This window comes from Melitaea cinxia, chromosome 23 (assembly GCF_905220565.1).
Source record: "Melitaea cinxia chromosome 23, ilMelCinx1.1, whole genome shotgun sequence".
In the NCBI taxonomy this organism is placed as follows: Eukaryota; Metazoa; Arthropoda; class Insecta; order Lepidoptera; family Nymphalidae; genus Melitaea; species Melitaea cinxia.
Genome location: NC_059416.1, coordinates 12,747,157 through 12,773,477, shown reverse-complemented (window position 1 = coordinate 12,773,477; position 26,321 = coordinate 12,747,157). Strand labels below are relative to the sequence as shown.

Genomic DNA, 26,321 nt, shown 5'->3' with positions numbered 1-26,321 from the left:
ACATTGCTTTGGAGCGAAACGATAAGTGACGCGCCAAATTTTTTCAAAGCATCTATCTCTCGACCGATCTTAAACATCAGTTGTATCGTTTGTTAAAAAACCGTGTGAAAACGTTAAATCAACGTGTGAAAAGTGAAAATAACATGTGAAATGTGAAAATAACGTGTGAAAGCTAGCATAAGTAAAGTGTATCGTTTGTTGATCTTGCAATCAAGATCGTTTTTACGTACTCCTGTTCAAAAATAACTTGTGAAAATAACGTATGAAATGTGGAAAAATGCTTGTGAAATGTGAAAATAACGTGTGACAGCTGCGAAATCCTTCTTATAATCTCAAAACTTTAACCATGGATAGCCATGGGGTTCCGAAATGTGGCAGTGGTACCGGGGGTAGCGTCCCCCACCCTACCTCCCCCCTTCCCCCCAAAGTCACGAAATTTGATGGTACTTAATCTAAAGGTTTACCAATTTTATTAATCGTGTACAACAAGATAATCATCGAAAGTTTTTTTTCGGGTATTATATCAAAAATTGTACTGAGTTCAAGTGTACAACGTAACTACTAATGTCACTATCAAAACAAAATGCAGTGACACGTTGTGATCAAAGTAACACTCTCACCGGAGCTGAGATTACTGTTTGATAGCGTTGTAATGAAAAGGCATCGAACAACAAAGACCTAATGAGTGTGAGTGCGCGCGTTTTGTTGTGCACTACAAGAGTACTCGATACGTCGCGAGTAAAATATAATCTCTGTCAGCTGTTCGATACAATTCCATACTTCTGTGTCGTGGATAGAACTCAGTTTCGTAAGACAGAAACGAGAAAAATAGTCCATACAAAGATTTTGTGTTACAGTTACTAATACGATACGAAAGGTATATATTGTTTGCATGTTGGTGAATCATCTATTTGATTGTAGACGTATCTTGCGACCGATAGTCACTTGAGTGCAGACATCGACATTGTTATTTATTGCTATCACTATATTTCTTTACAAATGATTTCAATTTCTAACAAATAGATATTTACTTCTAGCCCAGTGGACCGATGACCAACGTTAGATTACCGTTGAAGACTGGATGAAGATCGCGGAAATCTGGTATATTTTGCGCGCACGAGGGAAGGCCGATATCCAGCAATGAACAGCGATATGCCGAATAGAGGTTTACAAGATATTTCGAACCAATTCGGTTTCTGCTCGTTTAGCACACACCTGCAGCACTTTGCCGGAGATGTACCGCTGGCAGTAGGCGCAGCGCACGCCGTACAGGCGCTGGTAGTCGCGCTCGCAGTAGGGCACGCCGGCGCGGCCCATGTACTCGCCCTGCAGCACGGCGCCGCACTGCCCGCACGCGAAGCACCACGTGTGCCACTGCCGCTCCAGCGCCACCAGCGCCTGCCCCTCGCACAGCTCCTGCCCGCAGCCCGCGCATTCTGCGACGCACATACGTGTCACACATATACATGTAAAGGTTGCAGTTACAGCAATAATTACCTAGATTACGATTGCTACATTTTTAGGGTTCCGTACCTCAAAAGGAAAAAATAATAATAATATAATAAATACTCTTTATTGTACACCACAAAGAAACATTACAAAAAAGTGATACATGAAAAGAAAGATGTACAAAGGCGGTCTTATCGCTAAGAGCGATTTCTTCCAGACAACCTTTGACGGAACCTTTTTGAAAAAACGGAACCCTTATAGGATCATTTTGTTGACGTCTGACTCTCAAGACCCATTTTCTTACGAACGCGTTTCTTGCGAACGCGAAATTCATATCAAATACTCAAGCCTAATGTCCCTTGAAGCTGTGTAAAAATCAAACCTAAGCCAACGCAATCAAAAGATACAGCCGTTTATGCTGTACATTTTCGACACTCGCAAGGGAATCAAAGCCTACAGGGTACTTCCCGTGAATTCAGAATATTGAAATTTGGTACAAAGCAACGTCTTATAGCACAGATAAAGAAAAAATTGCGAAAGCATAAAATTTTAGTTACATCATAAAATAAAAATATTTTTAATAATTTTGTTTATACGGAACCCTCGCCCCTTATTTTTTATTTTTTAATTAAAAGCGATATGATATGACAAAATTCAAGTCACTATACTAAATTTAATTACTTTAAACTGCTTTTACAATATCTACAGATTTTAGTAAATTTCACAATTTACAATTTATCTTTTTACATTAAATCAAATATGTGTAGTATAATTTGATAATTGGAAGAACAACATATCTATGGTCTCATAATTTTGTACAAAATTACCTATTCAATTGAATCGTCAATACGTCCCTGTACTTAATTTTGTACAAAATTACCTATTCAATTGAATCGTCAATACGTCCCTGTACTGATATACGTAGAATTGTAGATGTCTGTATATTTTATTTTAGTTGTGAACTCGGTTTAGGCAGTAAGGAAATTCTATCATTGGGGTTTGTCGAGACGAGCATGTTGGTTTATATAGATATGCCTGCGCCATGAGAGGGTTCGGGCGTCATCGTTCTCTCTCCTAGTATGTAATTGAATGTACTTGAGATGCTTGCATTGCATCGATCTCGAGATCTATTAGTATCATACTTTTTCATTAAAAACACTTTTCCTACTTACGAACATGATCTTTCCAAACTAATATTCGCATTAAGTAAATCTTAGTAAAATACCTCCTTAAAGAATACGACAAAAGAAACAGTGAACACAAGGAAATATATTATAAGGAATATATTATAAGGAATAAATTATCATGCAAAGACATAAAAGATATGGAAATAACTTTATTTTACAGCATTGTTACATAGTCTGGACTTATCTTTGTACAATTGCTGACAGTGAATCATAAGACTGTTCGTGGCTGCGAAATATCGTAAAATCGCGCTCTCAAATGAAATTATTAGAGTCGTGTTAAAGCAACAAAGATGAGCTACGGTGACAACAGCTACAGAAATAGAATACAAAAATATAAAATGTAGTCGACGCGTATTAAAAGAGATGATGTGCAGATACGATTCAGCGAGTCGCAGTGATACGGCGAGTTGTAATTATAATCAGATTACTATTGATATTACTTCAGTTGATTATACTCAACGAGCCATTTGTGCTCGAGGATATTCGAGACTAAAAGGAACGTTTTTTGCTGCGCATATTGAGTAAGAAATAGTGTTTAGTATAATCATACTTTTTACACCAACAATACTTGCAATGTCATTACCGTTCAAAAATTTTCAAATAAATGTAATACTCAAACGTTTATTATACACGCTACGCTTAGCCCGAAACGAATGATCTCAGCGGAATAAAGATACTTGACATAAAATTTAGCTAAAACCAAATTAATTTATCCTTGTTAAAAATCACATGAAATAAATTGTGGCAATTACTACTCATAGTATTATTATTACTCATAGTAGGGAATATATCCGCCAACCCGCATTGGAGCAGCGTGGTGGATTAAGTTCGATCCTTCTCCTACACGGGGAAAGAGGCCTATACCCAGTAATGGGATATTACAGGCTGAAGCGTAAGCGTAAATTGCGGCAATTCGTACCCGTCTTCTGCTTTTACTAAAGAAATTAAAGCCGAATGTGATTGGTGGTCGTGTGTCGAGTGTAATGTTACAATATCGGGACTCGAGGAGGGTTGGACGAGCGGACAGCGGAATCGTCATTTCACGCTCAATTGCTTCCAACTAGAGCTGCCACGCGTCCAAGGTTCCCAAGATTTGTCATAATAAAGAAGTGCCCAGTAAAACGCGGTCATTTGTTATGGTTTGGGGAAATCCAAATAAGCAAAAGATATGCAAAAAATCTGTTTTCAAGTTGTCTCGCAAAAATGACTTAATACAATAATTTAGATGATAGCTGCCCTTTACCCAATTCGAGGGACGCATTGAAATCGCAGGAATAATAAGCGGGCGAAATAAAATGTTATTTATATGCCAACTGCTTATTGGTAGGGGAATTTTTAATGGCGCATTACGAATAGACTAATCCAAGGCATTGGGGTTCGTTTCGAATGTTACAAATATTTGAAACTATTGCAAAAATTTTATACGTTTAAATTTATATGACTTTTTGAAATCGTACTACCAAACCAAGACCATTTTAAAGATAATTAGAAACAAACGAAAAACCGTACCTAAATCAAGATACTTTTAAAAATGATTTAGGTAATGAGAAATACTAGAAGCTCATGGAACTAAAACTGCCAAACGAATTTGATGAATGCCATCCAAACAACCGTAAAACGCTCATGAATACGTGTGTAGCTATTCGAGAATAATACGATTTAGCTGCTAATTATCCTGAATAACGACGTGCACTTTAAGCGTAGTCAGTCGTTTAATGCGTTCAACGATGTCTGTGACGTTAGAATAATAACACACATAGAGTGGCACAAGCTCTAGCCAAGAAATTGTTGTTTATTTAAATCTAATTTAATTCAAATATTTTTAAAATGGTCACTTAAAAAAATAAAAACCCATATGTCCATTTGCCCTCCCGTTTTACAGACATTGATCCACATGAATACGAAAGAATAGACTTGCAAATGCATTAAAATGACTAGAAACATTCTATTGCCACTTTATTTACTTCGCAAATTATGATAAAATTTTGAGCTACTACTTGGGAAAATCATTCAACAATGCGGCTTACGAATTTTGCTGTATTTTAACAGCGTAAAAGTATGAATACTGGAAGAGTTTTCCGAGACCTATGGTGCTGATCAACTTACCATTGGGGTCGGGCTGCCTCTGCTCGCGCTCCCCGTCGGAGGCGGGCGCGGCGGGCGAGGCGGGCGAGGCGGCGGGCGGCGAGGCGGCGGGCGAGCGCGCGGCGCGCGCCGTGTGCTTCTGCGGCGCGCTGGTGCACGCCGCGCACACCACCTCGCTGCCCGTGTACGTCACCTTCTCGCCGGACGGGAACGCGCGCCTGCGGGCGGGGCTCACGTGAGCGCTCTTCACTGGCCTTCTCAACGACGTCAAGGTCTCGTAGAGACTTTCAATTTACATTTCAACTGAGGTAGGGCACAGCAGGAATTTCCTGCTCAAAATATGGAGCAGCCCGACTGGGGTAGTACCTCGACCTTACAGAAGATCACAGCTAAATAATACTGTTTTCAAGCAGTATTGTGTTCCTGTTGGTGAGTAAAGTGACCAGAGCTCCTGGGGGATTGGGCATTGGGTCGGCGACGCGCTTGCGATGCTTCTGGTGTTGCAGGTGTCTATAAGCTACGGTCATCGCTTACCATCAGGTGAGCCGTACGCTTGTTTGCCGACCTAGTGACATTAAAAAAAAAATCATTTTCGTTATTATCAAAAACTTTAAAGTAAAGTTTTTAATAATGTATTCTGATTAAAGCGTTAATTTCTTAATTACTTACTAGAAGCCTTCACGTCTCACACTCAACCCAGATTTTTTTTTGGAAACACAATACACCAGCACTAATGTCCATACCTCGACATGGCCAATACAAATGTTTTCACATGCGGGAATCGAACCCACGACCACAAGCAGACAGGTGCTATGACTGTGTATGTGAGTGTATGAATGCTAATGTTCGGGCCAAATTACCATCAGTGGAATTAAAGGAGACAGCAGCAGCACTCACTTGCATCGTGCGCAGGTGAAGCATTTCTGGTGGTAGGTGTTCCCGAGCGCGGAGACCACCTCGCCCTCCACGTACTGGTTGCACGCCGCGCAGCGCGTGCCGAATGCGCGCTGGTAGTCCTGCGGTACGAGCGCTCTCCTTACACACACTTTACAACATTCAGTTCGAGGAATTAGTAACAACTATTTGAGTACTCTAATCTCTCTGCTGTAGTGTAGCCGCTCTGGTGTAGTGGTGCGTGTCACTTGTAGACGCCGGCGGTTTGCGGGTTCGATTCTCGCTTGAAATGGTTATTTGTATTTATACAAATATTTCATTCCACTTCGGGTGTCTGCCCTTGTGGATCTCATTACCGCGCCTCGGTGAGCACGTTAAGCTATCGGTCCTGGTTGTTATCATATCCCTCATAGCGATCGTCACTCGTAGTAGGGAATACATCCGCGAACACGCAGTGGATCAGCATGGTAGATTAAGCACTGATTCTTTTCCTACATGGAAAAAGAGGCCCATGCCCAACAGTGGGATGTCAAATTGTTGAATCGTTGATTCAACATTGGAAATTCTGTTTTTTTTTTTGATGGTCTAATATCGCCCTGCGCTGCGAGTGGTGATCCGTACCTGCGGGCAGTAGTAGTGTCCGTCCTTGCAGAAGAAGCCGCCGCGCGCCAGCGACGCGGAGCAGGTCCTGCACGTGAAGCACGCCGTGTGGAAGTACTTGTCCGACACGCGGAGCACCTCGCCGCTGCACTTGCCGCCGCACGCGCCGCACACCACCTTGCCTGCACGCGAGGTAACGCTCCGTTAGTACATTACAACGGGAAACTATGTTTGAAGACACCGTGTTCATCAGGGAAAGCAGACAAACGTGTTTAAATTTATTTTTTCGTTGTACTGGAGTAGAAAATAAGCTTACGGCCCACCTGGTGGTAAGCGGTTACAGTAGCCTATACACGCCTGAAACATAAGAAGCGTCGCAAGCACGTTGGTGACCTTACCCCAGGACCCCCTCCCCCGGAGAACTGACGAAGAGCGTCGAAACAAAAATGGAGCTGTACGACGCTTATGTTTAGTTTAAAAACTCAAAATTTAATACAACAATCCAGTCATATTTCCAGTTATATAATCCGCCAAACCGCATTGGAACAGCGTGGTGGATTAGGCTCTGATCTTTTTCCTACCAAAGGCTGAAACGTAGTCATATTTCTATCCAAGCCCAAAACAAATAAACCACCGCAGCCCGCCGTCTAGACGTTCATTAAATTCCTATCGTTTTCAGCAAAAGATCAACGTTTGTATTACAACCCATATTTTCTAATTATAGTATTTCATTAAACATGTACATAAATAGGCCCGTTGGCTACATATTTCTGCGCCGGCGGTAAATCGGTTAATTGAAAAGAGCGCGCCCCACTTCTCGCCCTCCGTCCTACGTCGTACGTCATACGTGTGGTGCTTGATGAGCCGCACGTGCCCGACCGGAGATGTTATTTGATATTTACATCATAAATCAAACTATTCTTAGCTTAGATAATATTGAAAATTGATAAAATATTATGCTTTAACTCAGGTAGGGCACAGCAGGAATTTCCTGCTCAAAATATGGAGCAGCCCGACTGGGGTAGTATAGCTCGACCTTAGAGAAGATCACAGCTAAATAATACTGTTTTCAAGCAGTATTGTGTTCCTGTTGGTGAGTAAGGTGACCAGAGCTCCTGGGGGGATTGGGGATTGGGTCGGCAATGCGCTTGCGATGCTTCTGGTGTTGCAGGTGTCTATAAGCTACGGTAATCGCTTACCATCAGGTGAGCCGTACGCTTGTTTGCCGACCTAATGACATTAAAAAAAAATTCTATGTAGGTACCTTCTTCAATTGAAATCATATTTTAGTAAAAATACAGATCCAATCGAGCCCAATCGTTTGTAAGCGATTCCAAAACGTTGATATAATCAATTTGTTTCGTAGAACTAGCGTCAGTCACGACATCATGATCACAACTAATGTTCACGAAGTACAATAACATTAGAGATTGTAATACAGGAGAAAGAAGCAGGGTGACGAATAACCTTACTAGAAATTAAATCGACAAGCGTAACCGAGGGTCATAAAGTTAAAACCGTAAAAAATCAAAACACTGGAGAAATAAAAGGCCTTGTTTTAAAACAGCGATCATAACAATGAAAGGGTGAGAAACAAAGCATTGTAAACTAAATTGTTATGCATGTGTGGACATCTCATGCGTTGACATTTCTAAATTAGAATAATCATTGACAATTCACAAATAAAATCAAATTCGGAAAGATGAATTACACATTCGTGTAAACTTTTAATTAAGTTAAGCGATTGAATACTTGAAGTATTTAAATTAATAATTGTGTTTGCTCGCAAACGAAAAAAAAACCGACTTCAATTACATCGACGAGTAATACAACGTAGATCGACGAAAAAATAGTCAAGTAACAACGCATTTTCAAAGATTACTCAAAAAGTTGTTATCAGATCTCGATGAAATTTAAATGTGACCACATGATAAACTTCGGCTTTAGATTAAATTCAAAATCATTAAAATCGGTAAACCTAATAAAAAGTTATTGCGGATTTTCAAGAAGTTCCCTCGATTTGTCTGGGATCCCATCATCAGATCCTGGTGTCCCTATCATGGTACTAAACTAGGGATATCTTCTTTCCAACAAAAAAAGAATTATCAAAATCGGTACACCTAGTAAAAAGTTATTGCGGATTTTCAAGAGTTTCCCCCGATTTCTCTAGGATCCCATCATCAGATCCTGGTTTCCTTATCATGGTACTAAATTTGGGATATCTCCTTTCCAACAAAAAAAGAATTATCAAAATCCGTACATCCAGTAGAAAGTTATGCGGTAAAATACAACGTAGGTCGACGAAAAAAGCGTCAAGTAAAAACGCATTATTAGATATAGCTCGAAAAGTAGTTGTTAGATCTCAAATAAATTTAAATGGGACCAATTGGCACACACCACCTTTCGATTAAAAGAAAATTTGTCGAAATCGCTCCACCGAGTCAAAAGTTCTGATGTAACATACATATAAAAAAAAAAAAAAATACAGTCGAATTGAGAACCTCCTCCTTTTTTGGAAGTCGGTTAATAATTCTGTATTTTCTCAAACGAAAACAATCAACCAACTACATCGACAAATACAGTCAGTACACATTATTGGAAATAACGCGATAACTACTCGTCCGATCTCGCTCAAGTTTAACGGCGAACTAATTTAAATCTTTCTACAAGACAAGCTCTCGAATAAAAAGTAATCAACAAAAATGATACATTTAGTAAAAAGTTATGAGGTATCACACATGAAAATTCTGTCGAATTGATAACCTCCTCGTTTTTTAACCGACTTCCAAAAAAGGAGGAGGTTCTCAATTCGACTGTATTTTTTTTTTTTTTTTTTTTTTTATGTATGTTACATCAGAACTTTTGACCGGGTGGACCGATTTCGACAAATTTTGTGTTAATCGAAAGGTGGTGTGTGCCAATTGGTCCCATTTAAATTTATTTGAGATCTAACAACTACTTTTCGAGTTATATCTAATAATGCGTTTTTACTTGACGCTTTTTTCGTCGACCTACGTTGTATTATACCGCATAACTTTCTACTGGATATACCGATTTGGATAATTCTTTTTTTGTTGGAAAGGGGATATCTCTAGTTTAGTACCATGATAAGGAAACGAGGATCTGATGATGGGATCCTAGAGAAATCGAGGGAAACTCTCGAAAATCCGCAATAACTTTTTACTGGGTGTTTCGATTTTGATAATTTTTAATTTAATGAAAAGCTGATGTTCATCATGTGGTCACATTTAAATTTTATCTAGATCTGATAACTACTTTTTGAGTAATCTTTGATAACGCGTAGTTACATGACTATTTTTTCGTCGATCTACGTTGTATTACTTGTCGATGTAATTGAAGTCGGTTTTTTTTCGTTTGTCTGCAAACACAATTATTTGATAACTGATTCGAAATAATATATAAAGCTATCTGTGCCCGCGACTTCATCCGCGTGGAATTAAAAAAAAATATTGTTCAGTTCGCAGAATTACAAAATAAACAAATTTCTAAAATAAAAGTAGCCTAAGTTACTCCTTATTACATCAGCTATCTGCCAGTGAAATTTCCGTCAAAATCGGTACAGTCTTTTCAGAGATTAGCCGGAACAAACAGACAGACAGACAGACAAAAATTGTAAAAAATGTACATCCATATGAATTTATTGAATAGTAGTTATTTTAACATTACAAACAGACACTCCAATTTTATTTAGTTGTACAGATGTAACTATAGATATAGATAAAGATGATATACAGCGAAGTAATGTAGTGGTAGTCGGACAATGAAGGCGATCAGTCCAGTCGCGAGCACACCGCCGCTCACGAGCGCGCGATCAGCCGCCTCGTACTTGCGGACGTGACTTTCATTAGCTGAACCTTTGATTAACTCGCCGCTGACCAGAATATATTGACTACTAGGTACGCAATATACGTTCCCTTCTAATATTATTTCGAAAATCTTGAGATCTGCTTTCTTCTCGACGACGCGTTGGCGCAGTGGTCATAGCACTGGCTGTTGCGCTTGTCGCAGATTCGATTCCCGCTCACGACAGACATTTGTATCGGCCATAGATGTTTGTCGTGGTCTGGGCGTTTGTGCTTGTGTATTGTGTGTGTTTCCGGACCCCCGACAAAGGAGAACATCCTACCGGGGGCCGTTGAGTGTGAAGCGTTTATTTATTCTGTAACGGAAATATTGAAAGGAGTGCAGCCGATATTGCCGTCATAAAACATATAATTTCCCTCCCATATCTACGAGTATCTGTAAATGTCGTTACATCAAGAATCCCGGGCACAACATCTTGGCACCCTGAAGACACTTCCGGAGATCTTCAAGAAGCCAAAAAAGCTTCTAAAGTTTCTGGAGGAGCTTGGGTGGCAAGAGTGAACCGAATCACTCCCACACACGCAAAATAGGCGCAAAGTCGTCGAGTTGCGGAAACCAGCCCGTGTTAACCACACCATACCATACCATACATCAAGAATCGCATACACCCTGAGTCGCATCAAGTATATGAAAACAAGATAACCGTTCAGATGTTAAATTTCCTAAAGGTGGACAGGTTCGATCCCAATCGGAGAAGATATTAGCGTTTATTACATTATTATTTTCTATTCTCGGTTCTCATCACGGTCACCTGGTAGCCAACTTAGCTTTTGAAGTAAAACTTTACGCACGCTTGACTTGGGGAGTAAGAGTAAGCTGTTAAACGCGTGACGAGAGCGTTACGAAAAGTGCGATCGGGCGAGGTAAACGGAAGTTGAGAGAGATATAAGTTAGTGAAGATAGAAAGAGAGTTTCGTTTCGTTTATTACTGGACGGGCAACTAAAGAAGTTTCACTTGAGTCGTGTGATCTAAAGCACACTCGATTTTTTCTATACGCACAATAAGATTTTGCTCAGCTGTGGAATGTTTATTAACTTTTTAAGGACAGTCGTTTACTGAGATAGGGCACAGCAGGAATTTCTTACTGAGGTAGGGCACAGCAGGAATTTCCTGCTCAAATTATGGAGCAGCCCGACTGGGGTAGTACCTCGACCTTACAGAAGATCACAGCTAAATAATACTGTTTTCAAGCAGTATTGTGTTCCCGTTAGTGAGTAAGGTGACCAGAGCTCCTGGGGGGGGGGGGATTGGGGATTGCGTCGGCAACGCGCTTGCGATGCTTCTGGTGTTGCAGGTGTCTTTAAGCTACGGTAATTTCTTACCATCAGGTACGGCTCACGCTTGTTTGTCGACCTAGTGATATAAAAAAAAGTCGGAAAATTGTAAAAGATACTCGAATTGGCAGTTAACATATAAATATATGTCACCGTTATCTCGAAACTTTAGGGTAAGCGATATGACATATTTATGATAATTTTATTCGTTTTGATTAAATCGAAGTCTCCAAAAATAGCTATGATGTTGTTTATAAAGCTAAGCAATTTAGTTTAAGTTTTTACTTGTCACCTGACAGGTCCCCCGACATCGGCACAAGATATCGAAAGTATGACACGTCTTATCTAAATTGTATCCTCGTTTTCTTAACCGGATAACAGAAAAATGCGAATGATATAACAGAGAAGAATTCTCGTCTTTTATTGAACATGAATATCTGATATCACAACATCGCATTTTTCTTTTTTAACCCTTTCGATACAGAGCATTCCTTCGCGAGTTTTGAGATTTTTAGTAAAATGAGGAACTTTTGTTTGAGATCCGGAAACACACAAAACAAACCAACGACTCAGAGCACGACTAATATCTGTTTGGTCTATACCAACATTTTTACAACGGCGGAGTCAAACCTTCGATCATTAGCGAGGTTAACCATTAGCAGTGACCACTGCGCTAGCCTGGTGGCAAGTTTTACTTTTGAACTGAAAACTTTACCGATGATCCCAACGTTTCGCTGAATCCTGACCTGTCGGAGAGGTCACACGCGTGTGGTGCCGAACGAGTTAAGAGAGCTGTCAGTGCTCGCGCGAGATATAATTACCAGAGCCCGTGTCGCTCCTATTTGTTGCTTCAGCGGAAAGCAAACGATCCAGAACTCCGATTACCAAAATACTCTACGGTATAACTTGAGAATTGATAAGTTTACTATTCTATATCATTTCCGGATGTCAATCATGAACCATTTCCGTCATTTGATGATGATGTTCTCATTAATCATTCTTTTAATTAAAGTTGTGATTTATTTAAATGAAACAACTTTTTCAGATTTTATCGCGGTTTATTAACTTTTTAACCGTCGTTTCGGATACTTTACAGCAACCATGGTCACGGGAGGACTGAGGTGTCAGACGGCCGAACGTTACAAAGTTATTCGAAACTACCCGACATACATCAATATTTTATTTAGTCCTATCTACGCAGATTGTGCTAGTCTTTAATCTGTGGTATATTATGCTTGGTTTTTGATTTAATTATATTAATAATGGGACCCCAAGCAGGTGGTAATAGCCAGCCATCTTCTCTATTGAAATTTGAATGTTTCTTTAATTTCAATAGCCTCACGGATCATCTTTGGTTGGAATCGGTGTTCTTTTGCGAGGATCACAGATCCTATTATTGTTTATCGAATATAACATATGTTTGAATTTGTGATTTATATTTGAATTATATAGAACAACAAATAACTTACAAATGAACCACTATTTAACATATTTGCCGCTCGGAGTGTAATCAAGAATGCGATCAGAATGTCAATTAGTGTGTTCGTAACAGAATCGTAATGTTGAGATCATTTATTATGTGTTAAGTCGAAGGAGTAAACAACAATAAATGGTAGTCAAATCACCTGTCGCGCACATCAGTGAGTCACGGTGGACGAGACTGGTTTTTGTTTAAAGTTTTTGCTCGAACTCCGAACTCCGGAGACGTGAGCGATGGTCCGAACGAGACGCGATGATTTAATAACGTTTAATGGCCGTGAGTCGAATGTTACGATCTGTGTTCCGTGTTGCTCGCTATAAACTTTTACGACTTACGATACGGTTATTTTTTTATAACATTTGTTGTAAACACTAAAATGTGAATGAAAGTGAATTAGAAATCAGTTTCCAAGACAAAATATACCATGAAGATGGATGATACTTATATACATGGATACAACGGTGTCAACGATACAATGTTGTCTCCTAGTTTTACCGCCACCGCCAGGAGTCACAGTGCCGCAGAATGCGCCGCTGGAATTCCAGCTGGCGCATCGCCAAATCATCTCGCTATATATAGTGCATTCCGTCTGCGGACCAAAGCTTAACTCTGGGATCCCTTTTATGTTCGCATTACAGACAGGACGGTCGATTTATAGAGAAATTATTACTTTATAGTCTGCTTTATCGTCCAAGTAATGAAAGTTGTTTTGTGCTAAGTAATTTTACTACTTCTATCGAAAGGGATGTGGTCATTCCGAAAGATGACAGCTCGTAGCGGCCGACAGGAGGCGAGCAGTGAAAGTAATGTCGATATAGCTTCAAGGTATAGGTGCGTTCCCGCAACTCGGCGGTCCGCGTCCTCGCAATAAAGCGCAACGAGCCCCTCGGGGCGCATTGTGTCGACGTTACGAGCGCCCCTCGGGAACGCGATCGAGAGCCTCGCTGTAGCAATCTTAACGAGATGCCAGCGCCACGACCTTTTTACTTTCCTGCCTCAGTCGTAGGCCTTTACGAAAGGAATATTCAACTTCTGCCAAATCGAATTCATATTCTTTGTATCTCTAAAGCGTATACCATGTAGTGCTATTTATTGTACTGCATATTTACTGTACCAGATATTTATTGCGATCATCCACCAGCCCGTATTGCAGCAGCGTGGTGGATAAGCTCTGATCCTTATCCTACATGGGGAAAGAGGCCTATGCCCAGTAGTGGATATTACAGGCTAAGGCGATATATTTATTTGAATAAATATTTTGTTATCTATAAAATGTAGACGTGAGTATAATTATTACGTTTCTAACTAATTGCAATAACTTGATTTTTAACCACCTTTAAAAAGGAGGAGGTTCTCAATTCGATAGTATTTTTTACACTCCTTTCTTGACAAGATCGTTAGTGATATAATTGTGTTTGCTCGCAAACGAAAAAAAACTGACTTCAATTACATCGACGAGTAATACAACGTAGATCGACGAAAAAATAGTCAAGTAACTACGCGTTATCAAAGATTACTCAAAAAGTAGTAATCAGATCTCGATAAAATTTATATGTGACCATATGATAAACATCAGCTTTCGATTAAATTAAAATTTATCAAAATCGGTACACCCAGTAAAAAGTTCTAAAATAACATACATACATTAAAAAAAATACAGTCGAATTGAGAACCTCCTCCTTTTTTGGAAGTCGGTTAAAAACCGACTTTACGTACACCAGAATATTTCTTTTTCGGTTTCCATATTTTCATTAAAGTCTTATAGTGTGTTTTGTTGCAATACAGTACTAGTATGACGACTGCTACGAGTATTACCACTCGATGTCACATCTCACGTAATCAAATCCTATATACTCGTACTCGTAAAGTAAAACTTACGGCAGAAATATTTAAAGGATTGTCATCCATTGTCCATTACCGTGGCTTGTGATATCGTTACGTAAGGCGAGGTATCTCCTGTTCGCGAAGACGGCAATTAGACGCACAATGGACGCGGGACGAGCCATTATGATCTCATGCTAACATAATGAAGCGATTACGATTACTAGTGGCTTGCATTATAATAATACGCTGCATAATACACAATAATAATATATTACTACTTGTATTGTACCAAAGTATCGCGGTTTAGTTGGATAGTGACTCATGCGATGTTATCGATTTTGACAACATAAACGTTTAACAATCGACGGCATCAAGAAACACATAATTTAATCAGATACGCTCCGACCGACAAACATCTGTTTGACATACTTAGGTACTATATACTGATATAGATAAATATTCCCCATATTAATTGAACCCGCGACAGCTAGCACATGAGCCAGTTGCGGTGACCACTGTGCCAACGCATCATCAATATTTTAAATTGTTGTACACAACCAGTAGACTATATTTCGGAACAACTCTCATTCATACGTTTGTCACATAAAATATAAACTTCATGGAAGAATGAACAATTTTAGTAAATCGAAAGTTATGTTAGATATATCCCAAAGACACGTATTTATCTGTGATAAAATTAATACCGTATTCTTATCTTTGAACATCTGCGTCTAGTCTATACAAATAAATAAAATTGGTGTGTCTGTTTGTAATATTAATAATTGTGTTTGCAGGCAAACGAAGAAAAACCGACTTCAATTATATCGACAAGTAATACAACGTGGGTAGACGAAAAAATAGTCAAGTAAATACGCATCATCAAACATCAAAAGTTGTAATCAGATCTCGATTAAATTTAAATGTGACCACATGATAAACATCGGCTTTCGATTAAATTAAAAATTATTAAAATCGGTACACCCAGTAAAAAGTTATTTCGGATTTTCGAGAGTTTCCCTCGATTTCTCTGGGATCCCATCATCAGATCCTGGTTTCCTTATCATCGTACCTAACCAGGGATATCTTCTTTACAACAAAAAAAGAATTATCAAAATCGGTTCATAAACGACGGAGTTATCCCCGAACATACATAAAATATATATACGGTCGAATTGAGTAACCTCCTTCTTTTTTTGAAGTTGGTTAAAAAAATAACCGCTTTTTACTAAATTCATATGTATGTAGGTATACACGGTACATATACCAAAATAACATTTTTTATAATTTTTGTCTGTCTGTTCTTTAATCTCTGAAATGGCAGGACCGTTTTTGACGGGACTTTCACTGGCATATAGCTGATGTATAATTATTATTCTATATTATTATCGAATTGAATAATAACAATTTTATATAAGATTTTAGATTAGCATGGTTCCTTCTATTACTAAAACTATTCATAAACGGGATATTTACTCATTTTGCGAAGCTCGAAATTTTGACATTAACTGCGAATATTTTGTTCACGAGACTATTTTTCAATTCATTATCACATTAGGTAATAAACCTGTAATAATATATTTATGGCAATAAATAAATAAATAGATACAGTAATTGACAGCGCGCCGCGAGCTTTCGTTACGCGCTAGCGAGACATACTCGACTAGCCCGTTGGCACAGTTTGTAGTGGCCTTGCTTTCTGCTCCAGGCATTGCGGGTTCGAATCTTCCCTGAGTCTGGGTGTCATATTTATATTTATTTATGTATGTGTAATTTACTCATTATTTATGTAAATATCGAAAAATAATATTTTGGTGTAATATTCGGCTGTCACTTATCTATAACACAAGCATTAAGTTGATTAGGCGACCGAGTGTGTATGTTATAAGATATTTACACTTTTATGTGTTTCCCTTTTCGAAATATTAGAAATACGACAGTATATTTAGTTTCAAAATAACTATTTTTATGAGACTTCTACGAATCATGTAATCATTCTATCAAAATTTCCAAGAACAAAAGCCTTTAAATAAAAAGGTAACGGCAAAAACTTCATTCATTTATATTATACAATAAAATATATTCAAATATAATTATAGTGTTGTCATGGAATTTTCGGTTGTAACATAGATAAATTGAATATTTTAACAAAACTGGCTGGAACACTCAACCCCCGCCAAGCCTAACAGCAAAGTGCCCAAGAGCGTGCTGTACTCATCTAAAATTCTTCAGAATGTCACAGAGCGGGTGGAGCCGGCGAGCTCGGAAACTACTCCATTCAGTGCTGAACCAACAATCTAATATTAAAATACTATTTCCGTTTGAATCATTCGTCGGGTGACGCAAGTATCTTTATGGGATATTAATTTACAACTAATATTATTTTACACAAATGGCTTTCATAGTAGAAAGTTACTTTACACTGTTCAACGACCAAATACAATATACATTTTAGCGCTCTATAAAAATTAAAATAAAACTCAAAAAACACAGTCAAATGAAATCGATTACAATAAATTTTTGACATGAATGAACTGAAACAGATTTAGAAGCGAGATAAAAAAATGAGTGTGAAGTGGAAAGCGGCGCTTGATTGAGTGCCAACGTCGGGTCACTCCCAGATATGTCTGACGTTGCTCGCTAGCTCGAGACCGTAGCTTTACTTGTCGTTGTTTTGGTTTAACTTTTTGAAGCTTCATAGTCACTCAAAGAATCAAAATGAAGATCAAAAATTTCAACAATACCCACTGTTTTTTTTAATAAATTAATAATGGTTCTTATGAAGCTATCGCCGATTTGAAATGCAGATTATTAATAACTCTTTAAGAACAAGGCTTAAAACAGCCTGCTTTTTCACAGGCCTCTTTCTCCATGTAGAGGGATAGAAGCTTAATCCACCACACTGCTTCACTGCGGGTTAGCGAATATATTCCCTACTACGAGTAACGATCCCTATCACGTGTATATGATAACAACCGGGACCGATAGCTTAACGTGCTCTCCGAGGCACGGCGGGGAGACCCACAAGGACAAACAACCAGACCGAAAATAAATATTTTTAGAAGCACAAAAATCCACTTCGAGAAGGAATAGAACCGTGACAGTCGGTGTTTAGGCGTCGACGACGGTCACAAGAGACATAAATTCAACAAAATATTCGACTCCAGGGACATAACCTAATTAACATGGTTATTTCAACACATTTCACGACGATATAAACGCTCGTTCAAAATATTGTCGAACTTAATCTGGCAGAGAAATAAAATGTCACGTTCCTGAACTCAACATAAATGATCTGTTCATATGTAATAATTATTTGTATATGTGTATGTATATTGTGTATATATGTATGTGTTTATGTATGTATATTTACTTCTTTTAATATCATATTTCTTGTTACCTATATGCCAATTCTTTATCAACTATTTGTACACTTCCCTACCGCTTCTCTTCTTCTGCGCTATGTCCTACGCCCAAAGGTTGTCTGGAAGAAATCGCTCTTAGCGATAAGACCGCCTTTGTACATCTTTCTTTGCATGTATCACTTTTTTTGTAATGTTTCTTTGTGGTGTACAATAAAGAGTATTTATCATTATTATTATTATTATTATTCGCTTCAGCCTGTAATATCCCACTACTGGGCATAGGCCTCTTTCCCCATGTAGGAGAAGGATCAGAGCATAATCCACCACGCTGCTCCAATGCGGGTTGGCGAATATATTCCCTACTATGAGTAACGATCGCTATCAGGTGTACATGATTACAACCGGGACCGACGGCTTAACGTGCTCTCCGAGGCACGGTGGGGAGACCCACAAGGACTGCACAAACACCCAGACCACGGCAAACACCTGTATGGCCAATACAAATGTTTGTCATGTGCGGGGATCGAACCCGCAACCGCCAGCGCAACAGGTACAATCCAATTATTATTATTACAGTACGGTATATTTCTTCGAGATATGTAATACCTAACGTACAGACTCTCCCAGTACTTCTCTTTGGACACGTATTGTTAATGAGCCTCAGCGCAGGCGGCGGGTACGAGTGTAGCATCAGTGTCAGCGTCCGCATCAGATAAGACGTGGATACTATCAGCTAGCCGCGATACCGTTAACTCCAGCGCTTAACTATCGCTGATCTCAGATCAGCCGCATGGATGCTTTACAACTAGATCTATTATTATAAATTGGCACGTTTTTGTTTTAAGTAAGCGACATAGCCCACAGAATCAGCAAATTGAAGTGGAAGTGAGCTGGTCACCTGTGTCGCAGGACCGTTGGCCGTTAGATCAAACGTGTCCTGGAGTGGAGACCACGTGTTGGCAAAGGCGGTGATAATCATCCTCTGGCCCGTGGGACCGCCGATCTACGTAAGATTGCCGGTGTAGGCTGGATGAGGACTGCGAAAAATCGGGACGTGTGGCGCAAACTTGGGGAGACCTATGTCCAACAGTAGACTGCAATAGGCTGAACTGATTAAGATGTAACCCTTTAGACTACTTACGTACACAGTAACGTGGAAGTCGGTGAATGTGACGAACAACTCATCAAAACTTTCGACTCAATAATAGTAATACACTTTTTTAATACACCAGAAACAGAAATACAACATAATGTAAATGATTTTAACAATTTATCATGCGGCAATTTGTATATCTAATATAAATCGACACCAACAATTTATACTACGCCAACTCGAATTTTCGATAAGTTGGTTTTCTTAATGCAACTTGAATAAGTGTGTTTTTTTTGTAATAATAAAAATTGTGAAAATTCAATGAATAAATTAACCATTAAAGATACCAAATTTCAAATAAGTTTCTTAATTAAAATCAAAGGTATCACGTTTTTCCCTTTATAAGCCTCTATTGTAAAGTTCACTTTTAAAATTACTGGTGTCGAAATATTCAACTTTTTCATCAATGGCGAAATAGTCAAATCGATTATAGACATTATAGTAACTTGACGCGTGGTCATTCTGGATTAATCCTTCTCTCCTCTTTTGAGTACCTAAATAGTGTATTTTCATTTTATATTGACTAATTGACGGTGCAGATTTTATTGTAGCAGTCAGTATTGAGAGATATAGCTACGTTACAGTACAAAGGCATGTCTTAACGCCTGTTCACCTAAAGGATTCACTTCATTAATCGACATGCGACACTAAGATACTCGGGTCCACACTTCAACGCCGGCCTGTACATCTAGTGCTCCAAGTACAATAGAAAGCGCGTGGCATTCAATATGGGCTAATTGTAAGCTGCGCGGCCGCTCGTAATGGACTACACCAGTAATTGCTCGCGAGTCGTGAACCGCCCGTCCGACCACAATTAACAAAGGCAAATAAATTACCCTAATTAACGCCTACTCTAATGTAATACTTTCACTAACCGACTATACACAAACATATAGCTGCCATATGTACATTAAAAAAACATTCAAAGTGATCACGTAGAGTCCATGTCGAGGTCAATCATCACTACGATGAGAATATCATTACTGAAATAAGAACAGAAAATATTTTCTTAACACTTTCCAAAAGTTAAACACAAACTTTGGTTAAGCTAATTAATAAATAGCTAAGCTTTAAATGTAATTGAAAAATTATTTTATTAATCGTACCAAAGGAGAATAAAACAACATTTTTAAGTAATATCAACAGCTTCAAAAAAGCGAATGCGTTTGTTTTACATACAGGACACCAGCGGGGCTGCAGGGAACCCGCACATAACAGCATGGTTCGCATTCCGCACGACGGCGTGAATGTAACACTAGCGCTGTCTATATTTACCGAACATGTTCAGACAACATTAGCGAGACCGCAAGTCACGTCGCGCGTGTCGAAGGCTTTAGTTCAGCCATCGCTCATCGCGCCGGAGGAACCTGCGACAAATTGTCATGTCAATCACAGACATGGCTTTCTACGACACCCACGCCTATGATGCGACCTTTCACATTTAGGGCTAGCACTAACTGGATCAGAGCGACAGCTATAAACCTAAATTATTTGTTTTTAGGACCTTCTGAATCAGTTCTGAATCATAATAAAGAAAGATAGAAGAAAGAAAGAAAGAAGAAGAACTAAAGAGATTGCAGAAAAATGAAATTTTCTATCAAGTTTCAAAATTAAATTCAAATACGACAAACTAAAAAAAGTTATCGAGATGATTTTTCTTATCATCACAAACAGCCATGATATCATATTAATTATAATAAGTACACCAATACAGTCTACAAAACCGTAACTTCCAGTAATATGTGAAAAGCTTCAACCTCCGCAATTACATTTACGAGTATTTGTATACGCTGTAATGAAACTTATGTAGCAATAAGTAAAACACTAGCCAACGTCTTCATAAGCACGTCAAATAAAACTAAAGATTTTACACACGTCAAATATTAAAATGATAAAATATACGGCACTAAATTACCCAGATGTCAGAGTGATTGATGGCGCAGCGGAGATCGGACCGCGGCGTCTATTGTTGACTAGTTGCCTGTTGTCATCGCTGTGAGCAAACTTGACGCCTTTCTTATACGCGATACATTACACTAACGACAAGAGATCGGACGAGGACATAAAGACGGTAAAAAGTGTTCGGACACTAATGAACTAGGAGCGCTCTGACGTCTTAATCCCGTAACGCATGAAAAACTCGAACCTATTAAGAGGCGTTAAGACGACGGGATTGATTAGAACACGGTCAAACGATGTCTTGATAGTACTGACTGAGATGGGTGGGAAGGAAGGATGATGTAAACCCTAAAGTTTTTTTTGTTTCATTCAGATAAAATGTTTAATTACGAAAAGATGACATTCAAAAATAGGAGGATCATTTTTGCTTAGGTACTATTAAGTAGCTATGAAGGGGAAGGTGTGATATTTCGACTAGACACAAAACAATAAAAGTATTAATCTAATAAGTTGCAGTTCAAGGTTCAATGACTGGACGGGTCAAAAATAAAACTCAACAATCACATCAATTTCAATTCATCGAAAGCTAGAAAAGTCCTGCTATTGAAGCAATAAATGAAATTATCGAAGTACATGACCTATAATTCAAGTGAGGCGGTGCAGGCGACAGAGGTCAATTAGCTATTACGGCAATTCCAACGGTATATAGGTCGCAGCTCGCGTCGTGGGCGGCTCCGGACTAACACGACTTAATGCGGCGTAGCAGATAGATAACGTCTATTTGTTTAAGAAATAAAGCCCATAAAATACATTTCAGACAATCTGGATCTTGAATAATGTAACGGAATGCACGGCCGATGGTGGATTTATGAGCAGCGGAAGTTCGACGCGGCTATCTAGACAACACATCGCACGGTTTGAATTACGTTCGCAGGGAAATCGCAACATCAAACGTGATGCCAGTTTAGATCATCTGCTACTCTCAATCAACAATGGAGGAATCGGTTAGAAGATGTAATGTCTATAGTTCATTTCGAGAAGCATATTTTGTTTTGTTGGCAGCTCAAATTAATTGCTCAAATAAATGCAACTTTGAAAAGTTTGCATCATAAGAAGAATTCCAAGCCCCCACTGTTACACGCATGTGACACACTCATCGCTGGACCTGTCACGTGTGTCGAGTTCCTAGTAAAGATATCCTAGTTACATAATTGAAACGCGCGGGCTGCGAGCGACATTCCTTGATTTCTCCACCAAAATACCTGCGCATATATTTTTAATCCACTGACACTTACATTCGAAATGTAAAATTGGATAAGAATTTTTCTTAACTGCAATTCCAAAAGTCGTAACGACTTCGAAATTACTTTTTTTTATGTCAGAATTTTTAAATACTGCACTTGCACTTGAAAAAGCCGAGAGGAAGCGAGATAATCAACGAGTAGAGTTGGACCAGCTTTCTCTGTGTAGAAATCACTGGAAAATTTACAAGGACAACGAGCGAAGAAGTATTACTGTAATACTATTACACTATATGAGAAGATGCACGGCCCGTCAACCGAAAGAAATGATCAGTCGACGGCTTATTAATACGCGAAACAAAAAACTATCATTAAAAGAAAGTGAACGAAAGCGTACACCGCAGACAATATTATAAATCATTTATAAGGCTTTTGTTTGTGTTGGTAATGGTAAGTAGCTTTTTTGCTTTAAGAAAACCGGCTCCAACCGGTTAAAGGTATGGGAAGATCACCGCAGGGACATGTTTAATTTTGGACCGGTAACTTGCAATTTCAAGAAGCGTTTACCAAAATTAATTCATAAAACTGGACTGGCTCTTCGACTTCTGACGATATGGGCTAATAAATCACATCAATAAAAAGTAGTTTGGGATATTTCTGATAAGCTGAACAACCGGGTGATCTGTCACAAGCTGGTGAGCTCGGGAAATATTCACATATTATGTAACAAAGAACCGGTCTTAAATGGTTTACTAATAAGTACATTAAACAGATAGATTAGTTTTTGCAGCGCTGTCGTATGATAACGATCTTATCTTATGAAAGCTTTATATAAATGGTCAAATGTTTTACCCGATTCTAGCTGCTTGATAATATCAGTGTTACAGTTAAAGATAAACGCAGGTGACACAATTAAAACGTATTTAAAAAAAGTTTTTAACTATTCCATGAATTTTATTATTAAGCCCCCATTACACTAAATGAATGACTATTAAGGCACATTTTAAGTACATGTGTAGACATGAAATATTATGTCTATCCAACTTGGTACACTATCGTAATAAAGAAAAATCGCTAATAGCACGGTTCACGTCATATTTAACTAAGCAAAGTTTATGTAGGTAGTAGAAGTGCGGTGCACCGTCTTTTGTTAATAATTAGATTAAAATTATTTCTGATTCTGAAAATGTTTTCTATAAAAATGTTAAAATTTAACCTGTACTCTGAAATTCGAAAAATAAGAAAGATATAGTGTATTGTTTTATTATGAAGTTTTTAGTGTTTAGGAGAAATGCACATGAGAGACCTTATCAGATCCGGCAAGTACGGCATAAAACACTAAGTTCATAATGAATAACTGAGGTCAGGGTACAGCAGGAAATATCCTGCTAAAAACCTGAAGCAGCTGATTGACTGGGGAAGTACCTCTACTACCTCTACCTTATTTTTACCTTACAGAAGATCACAGCTAAATAATACTGCTCTCAAGCAATGTTGTGTTCCTGTGGTGAAAAAGGTGGCGAGCAGCCGGGGAGGGTCAGGGGTAGGGACAGCAACGCGCTTGCGATGCTTTTGGTGTTCAAGGCGTCTTTAAGCTAAAGTAATATAACGGTTACCATCAGTTGAGCCGTACGCTTATTTGCCGACGTAATTGTATAAAAAAAATTAAAATAAAATCAAGCACTAAGTTTACAATGAAACCTTAAGGAAATCGATGTCGTAACTCAAGCTCTCGTCCAAAATGTTTACGTCTTGCAGCAATAAAAACAAAAAGAGGAAACCTACGAGTCCACGGAACGTAGTTCCTTGCGTCCTACATAAGTAAATTACATTGCTTTCACGAGCCGACTGCTTCGCCGCGATTAAATGCTCATTTTCGTTTTCTAATCACTCCCTTCTGCAAGCGATCAAGTAAATGTATGACGAGGATTTATGTTACTTAGCTGCTACCACTACTGTTGTACTACAATTTATTTAAGCTTAATTTTCAACTTTATTGTTCACATTATTTCATTTTTGATTGATTTTCACCAGACTACGGCAACGTAAAAAGGAGAGTTATGATTTCAGCGGTCTCGGTATGAAAGTATGTTCTCCATCTGTTTCCTCATATCTCCAAAACTACTTGTCATATTTAGCCAATGAGGTATCATTAGAAGCATCTTAATTGTCCGAAGATTGTAGGCTATATGGTGTCACATTTTAATGAATGTGGCGCCCCCTACAGTAAGATAAAAGTGACTTAGTAAGCAGTTTAGCTTTTAACTTTTTTGTTGTATATAAAAGTATTAAGACTAATCCTAGATGCATGTGTTTGCTTGTAAACGGTTTATCACGGTCTTAACGTTTTAAGGATTGAAATTGTATAATGAAATGGTTATGTTAATGTATATAAACTCGTTCGCTAACCTAATAAGTAAAAATAAAAAATAAAATATTTAATTGCAATTTCAATGTTAACGCGACATTACACCAACAAATACATTTTATAAGCTGTTTAATGACACAGGTGACAGGCGATATTTGCATACCTATTGAAATGAAAATAAAATTAATTGAAGGTCATAAAATTATTATTATATTGAAGATTCTGAGAAGCGTTTACCTACGTGACTTTGAACTTAACCATTTATCGTGAGGAAATCTTTAAGCAAGTACTTTAAATGTAATTTTCAACTTTACTTACCTTAAAGGTAAACATTTAGAGAATATTTATAAGTATGTAAAATACTAATTTAACAATGACCTAATACGTGGATTAGAGCGAGGTCATAACGTCGTGTAGTAGTGTCCTTAAACAAACTCATTGCCAAAAATAGAAAGCCTGTACCGCCACGTGCAAGATGCAATCAGAAGCGGCTCAGCATCCCGCGCCTTTCACTGCAGTCCCTTTGTGAGCCCTACATAAACCAGATACGTTGGTAACACTAATTCGATTCAGTCACCTGTACACATTCAAATCATTCAAGTCATCAATCACTCAGTCATTGTTCATTCCTTTACAGTATTGTAATCACACGATAAATCTGATCGTCGAATAGTAAAGACGTACTTTTCCTGTACCCTGAGATCCGTATTTCCAACAATCTGAATTCCGAATCGGCGGTAACGTCACTTTTAACTATAACGAAATAATTAGGACAAATATAATTTCAATTTGTAAAATTACGATCCAAAGGTGCTTTTCAAACCTATTTCAATGAAGTAAATTTTCATCTCTTTCGGCGCGGCGGGAGAAACGTTTATTTTTACTGTTGCTGTACTATTTGAGAAGTGACTGCACACAACCATCAATCACCTTCCACGAAACGGCACCGAGTACAATTCGATTAGCTCACATTTCGCCACGGAGCTGCTTTCGCGTTTTACTTGACTTTCGATAAGAAACAAAATCAATAACTATATTTAATTTTCTGCCCGTTGTTATCATTCAAATGATTACAAAATCTACGATAAGTGATAACAACGTGATGTATAATAATATATATACTGAACAGAGGTTCATTTTTAATAGAAATTAAATCAAGTTGCGAGATCGTCTTGCTTACGAACCATTGTAGTTAGAACTTGTCTAGTTCGATGTGAAAAAATTTTGAATTTGATTTTTCTGAATATAGCAGCTGAACTAATTATTATCGATTCATGATTACATTCATATGTATTAATTGGTATATCTAGGGACAGCATTAATTCTCTCTAGTATCCATTTAGTTATTAAAAATATTGTTTTATCCAGATCGTAATATAGTAAAACCTCGTTCTCTTCTCGAGCATCCAACACGTCGCCCGAGACCGTGTCACGAGAGCTCGTATTCGCGGAACGAATTCCAGCAAACAATAACTCTCTACAGAGTATAGAACACAACTGTCGAACTTTCTTCCATAACATCTAACTGCGCGACTTTTAACATGTAATTCGGGCTCCCGGACTCGAACTCGGCGTAATTGCCCGCCGTATGAGCACTAATAATAGTTCAATTGCGCGCG

At 38.4% G+C, this 26,321-nt stretch overlaps 1 protein-coding gene across 1 annotated transcript in view; it reads right to left on the bottom strand.

The window, feature by feature from the left end:
• LOC123664924 (actin-binding LIM protein 2) overlaps positions 1-26,321 on the bottom strand; it is an 85,415-nt gene that overhangs the window by 14,348 nt on the left and 44,746 nt on the right. Inside the window, exons 2-5 of the mRNA XM_045599293.1 lie at positions 6,237-6,397; positions 5,619-5,737; positions 4,743-4,939; positions 1,216-1,436 (exon numbers count right to left, since the gene is read on the bottom strand). Of these exons, the coding sequence (XP_045455249.1) occupies positions 1,216-1,436; positions 4,743-4,939; positions 5,619-5,737; positions 6,237-6,397 (698 nt within the window). The remainder of the gene's footprint in view (positions 1-1,215; positions 1,437-4,742; positions 4,940-5,618; positions 5,738-6,236; positions 6,398-26,321) is intronic.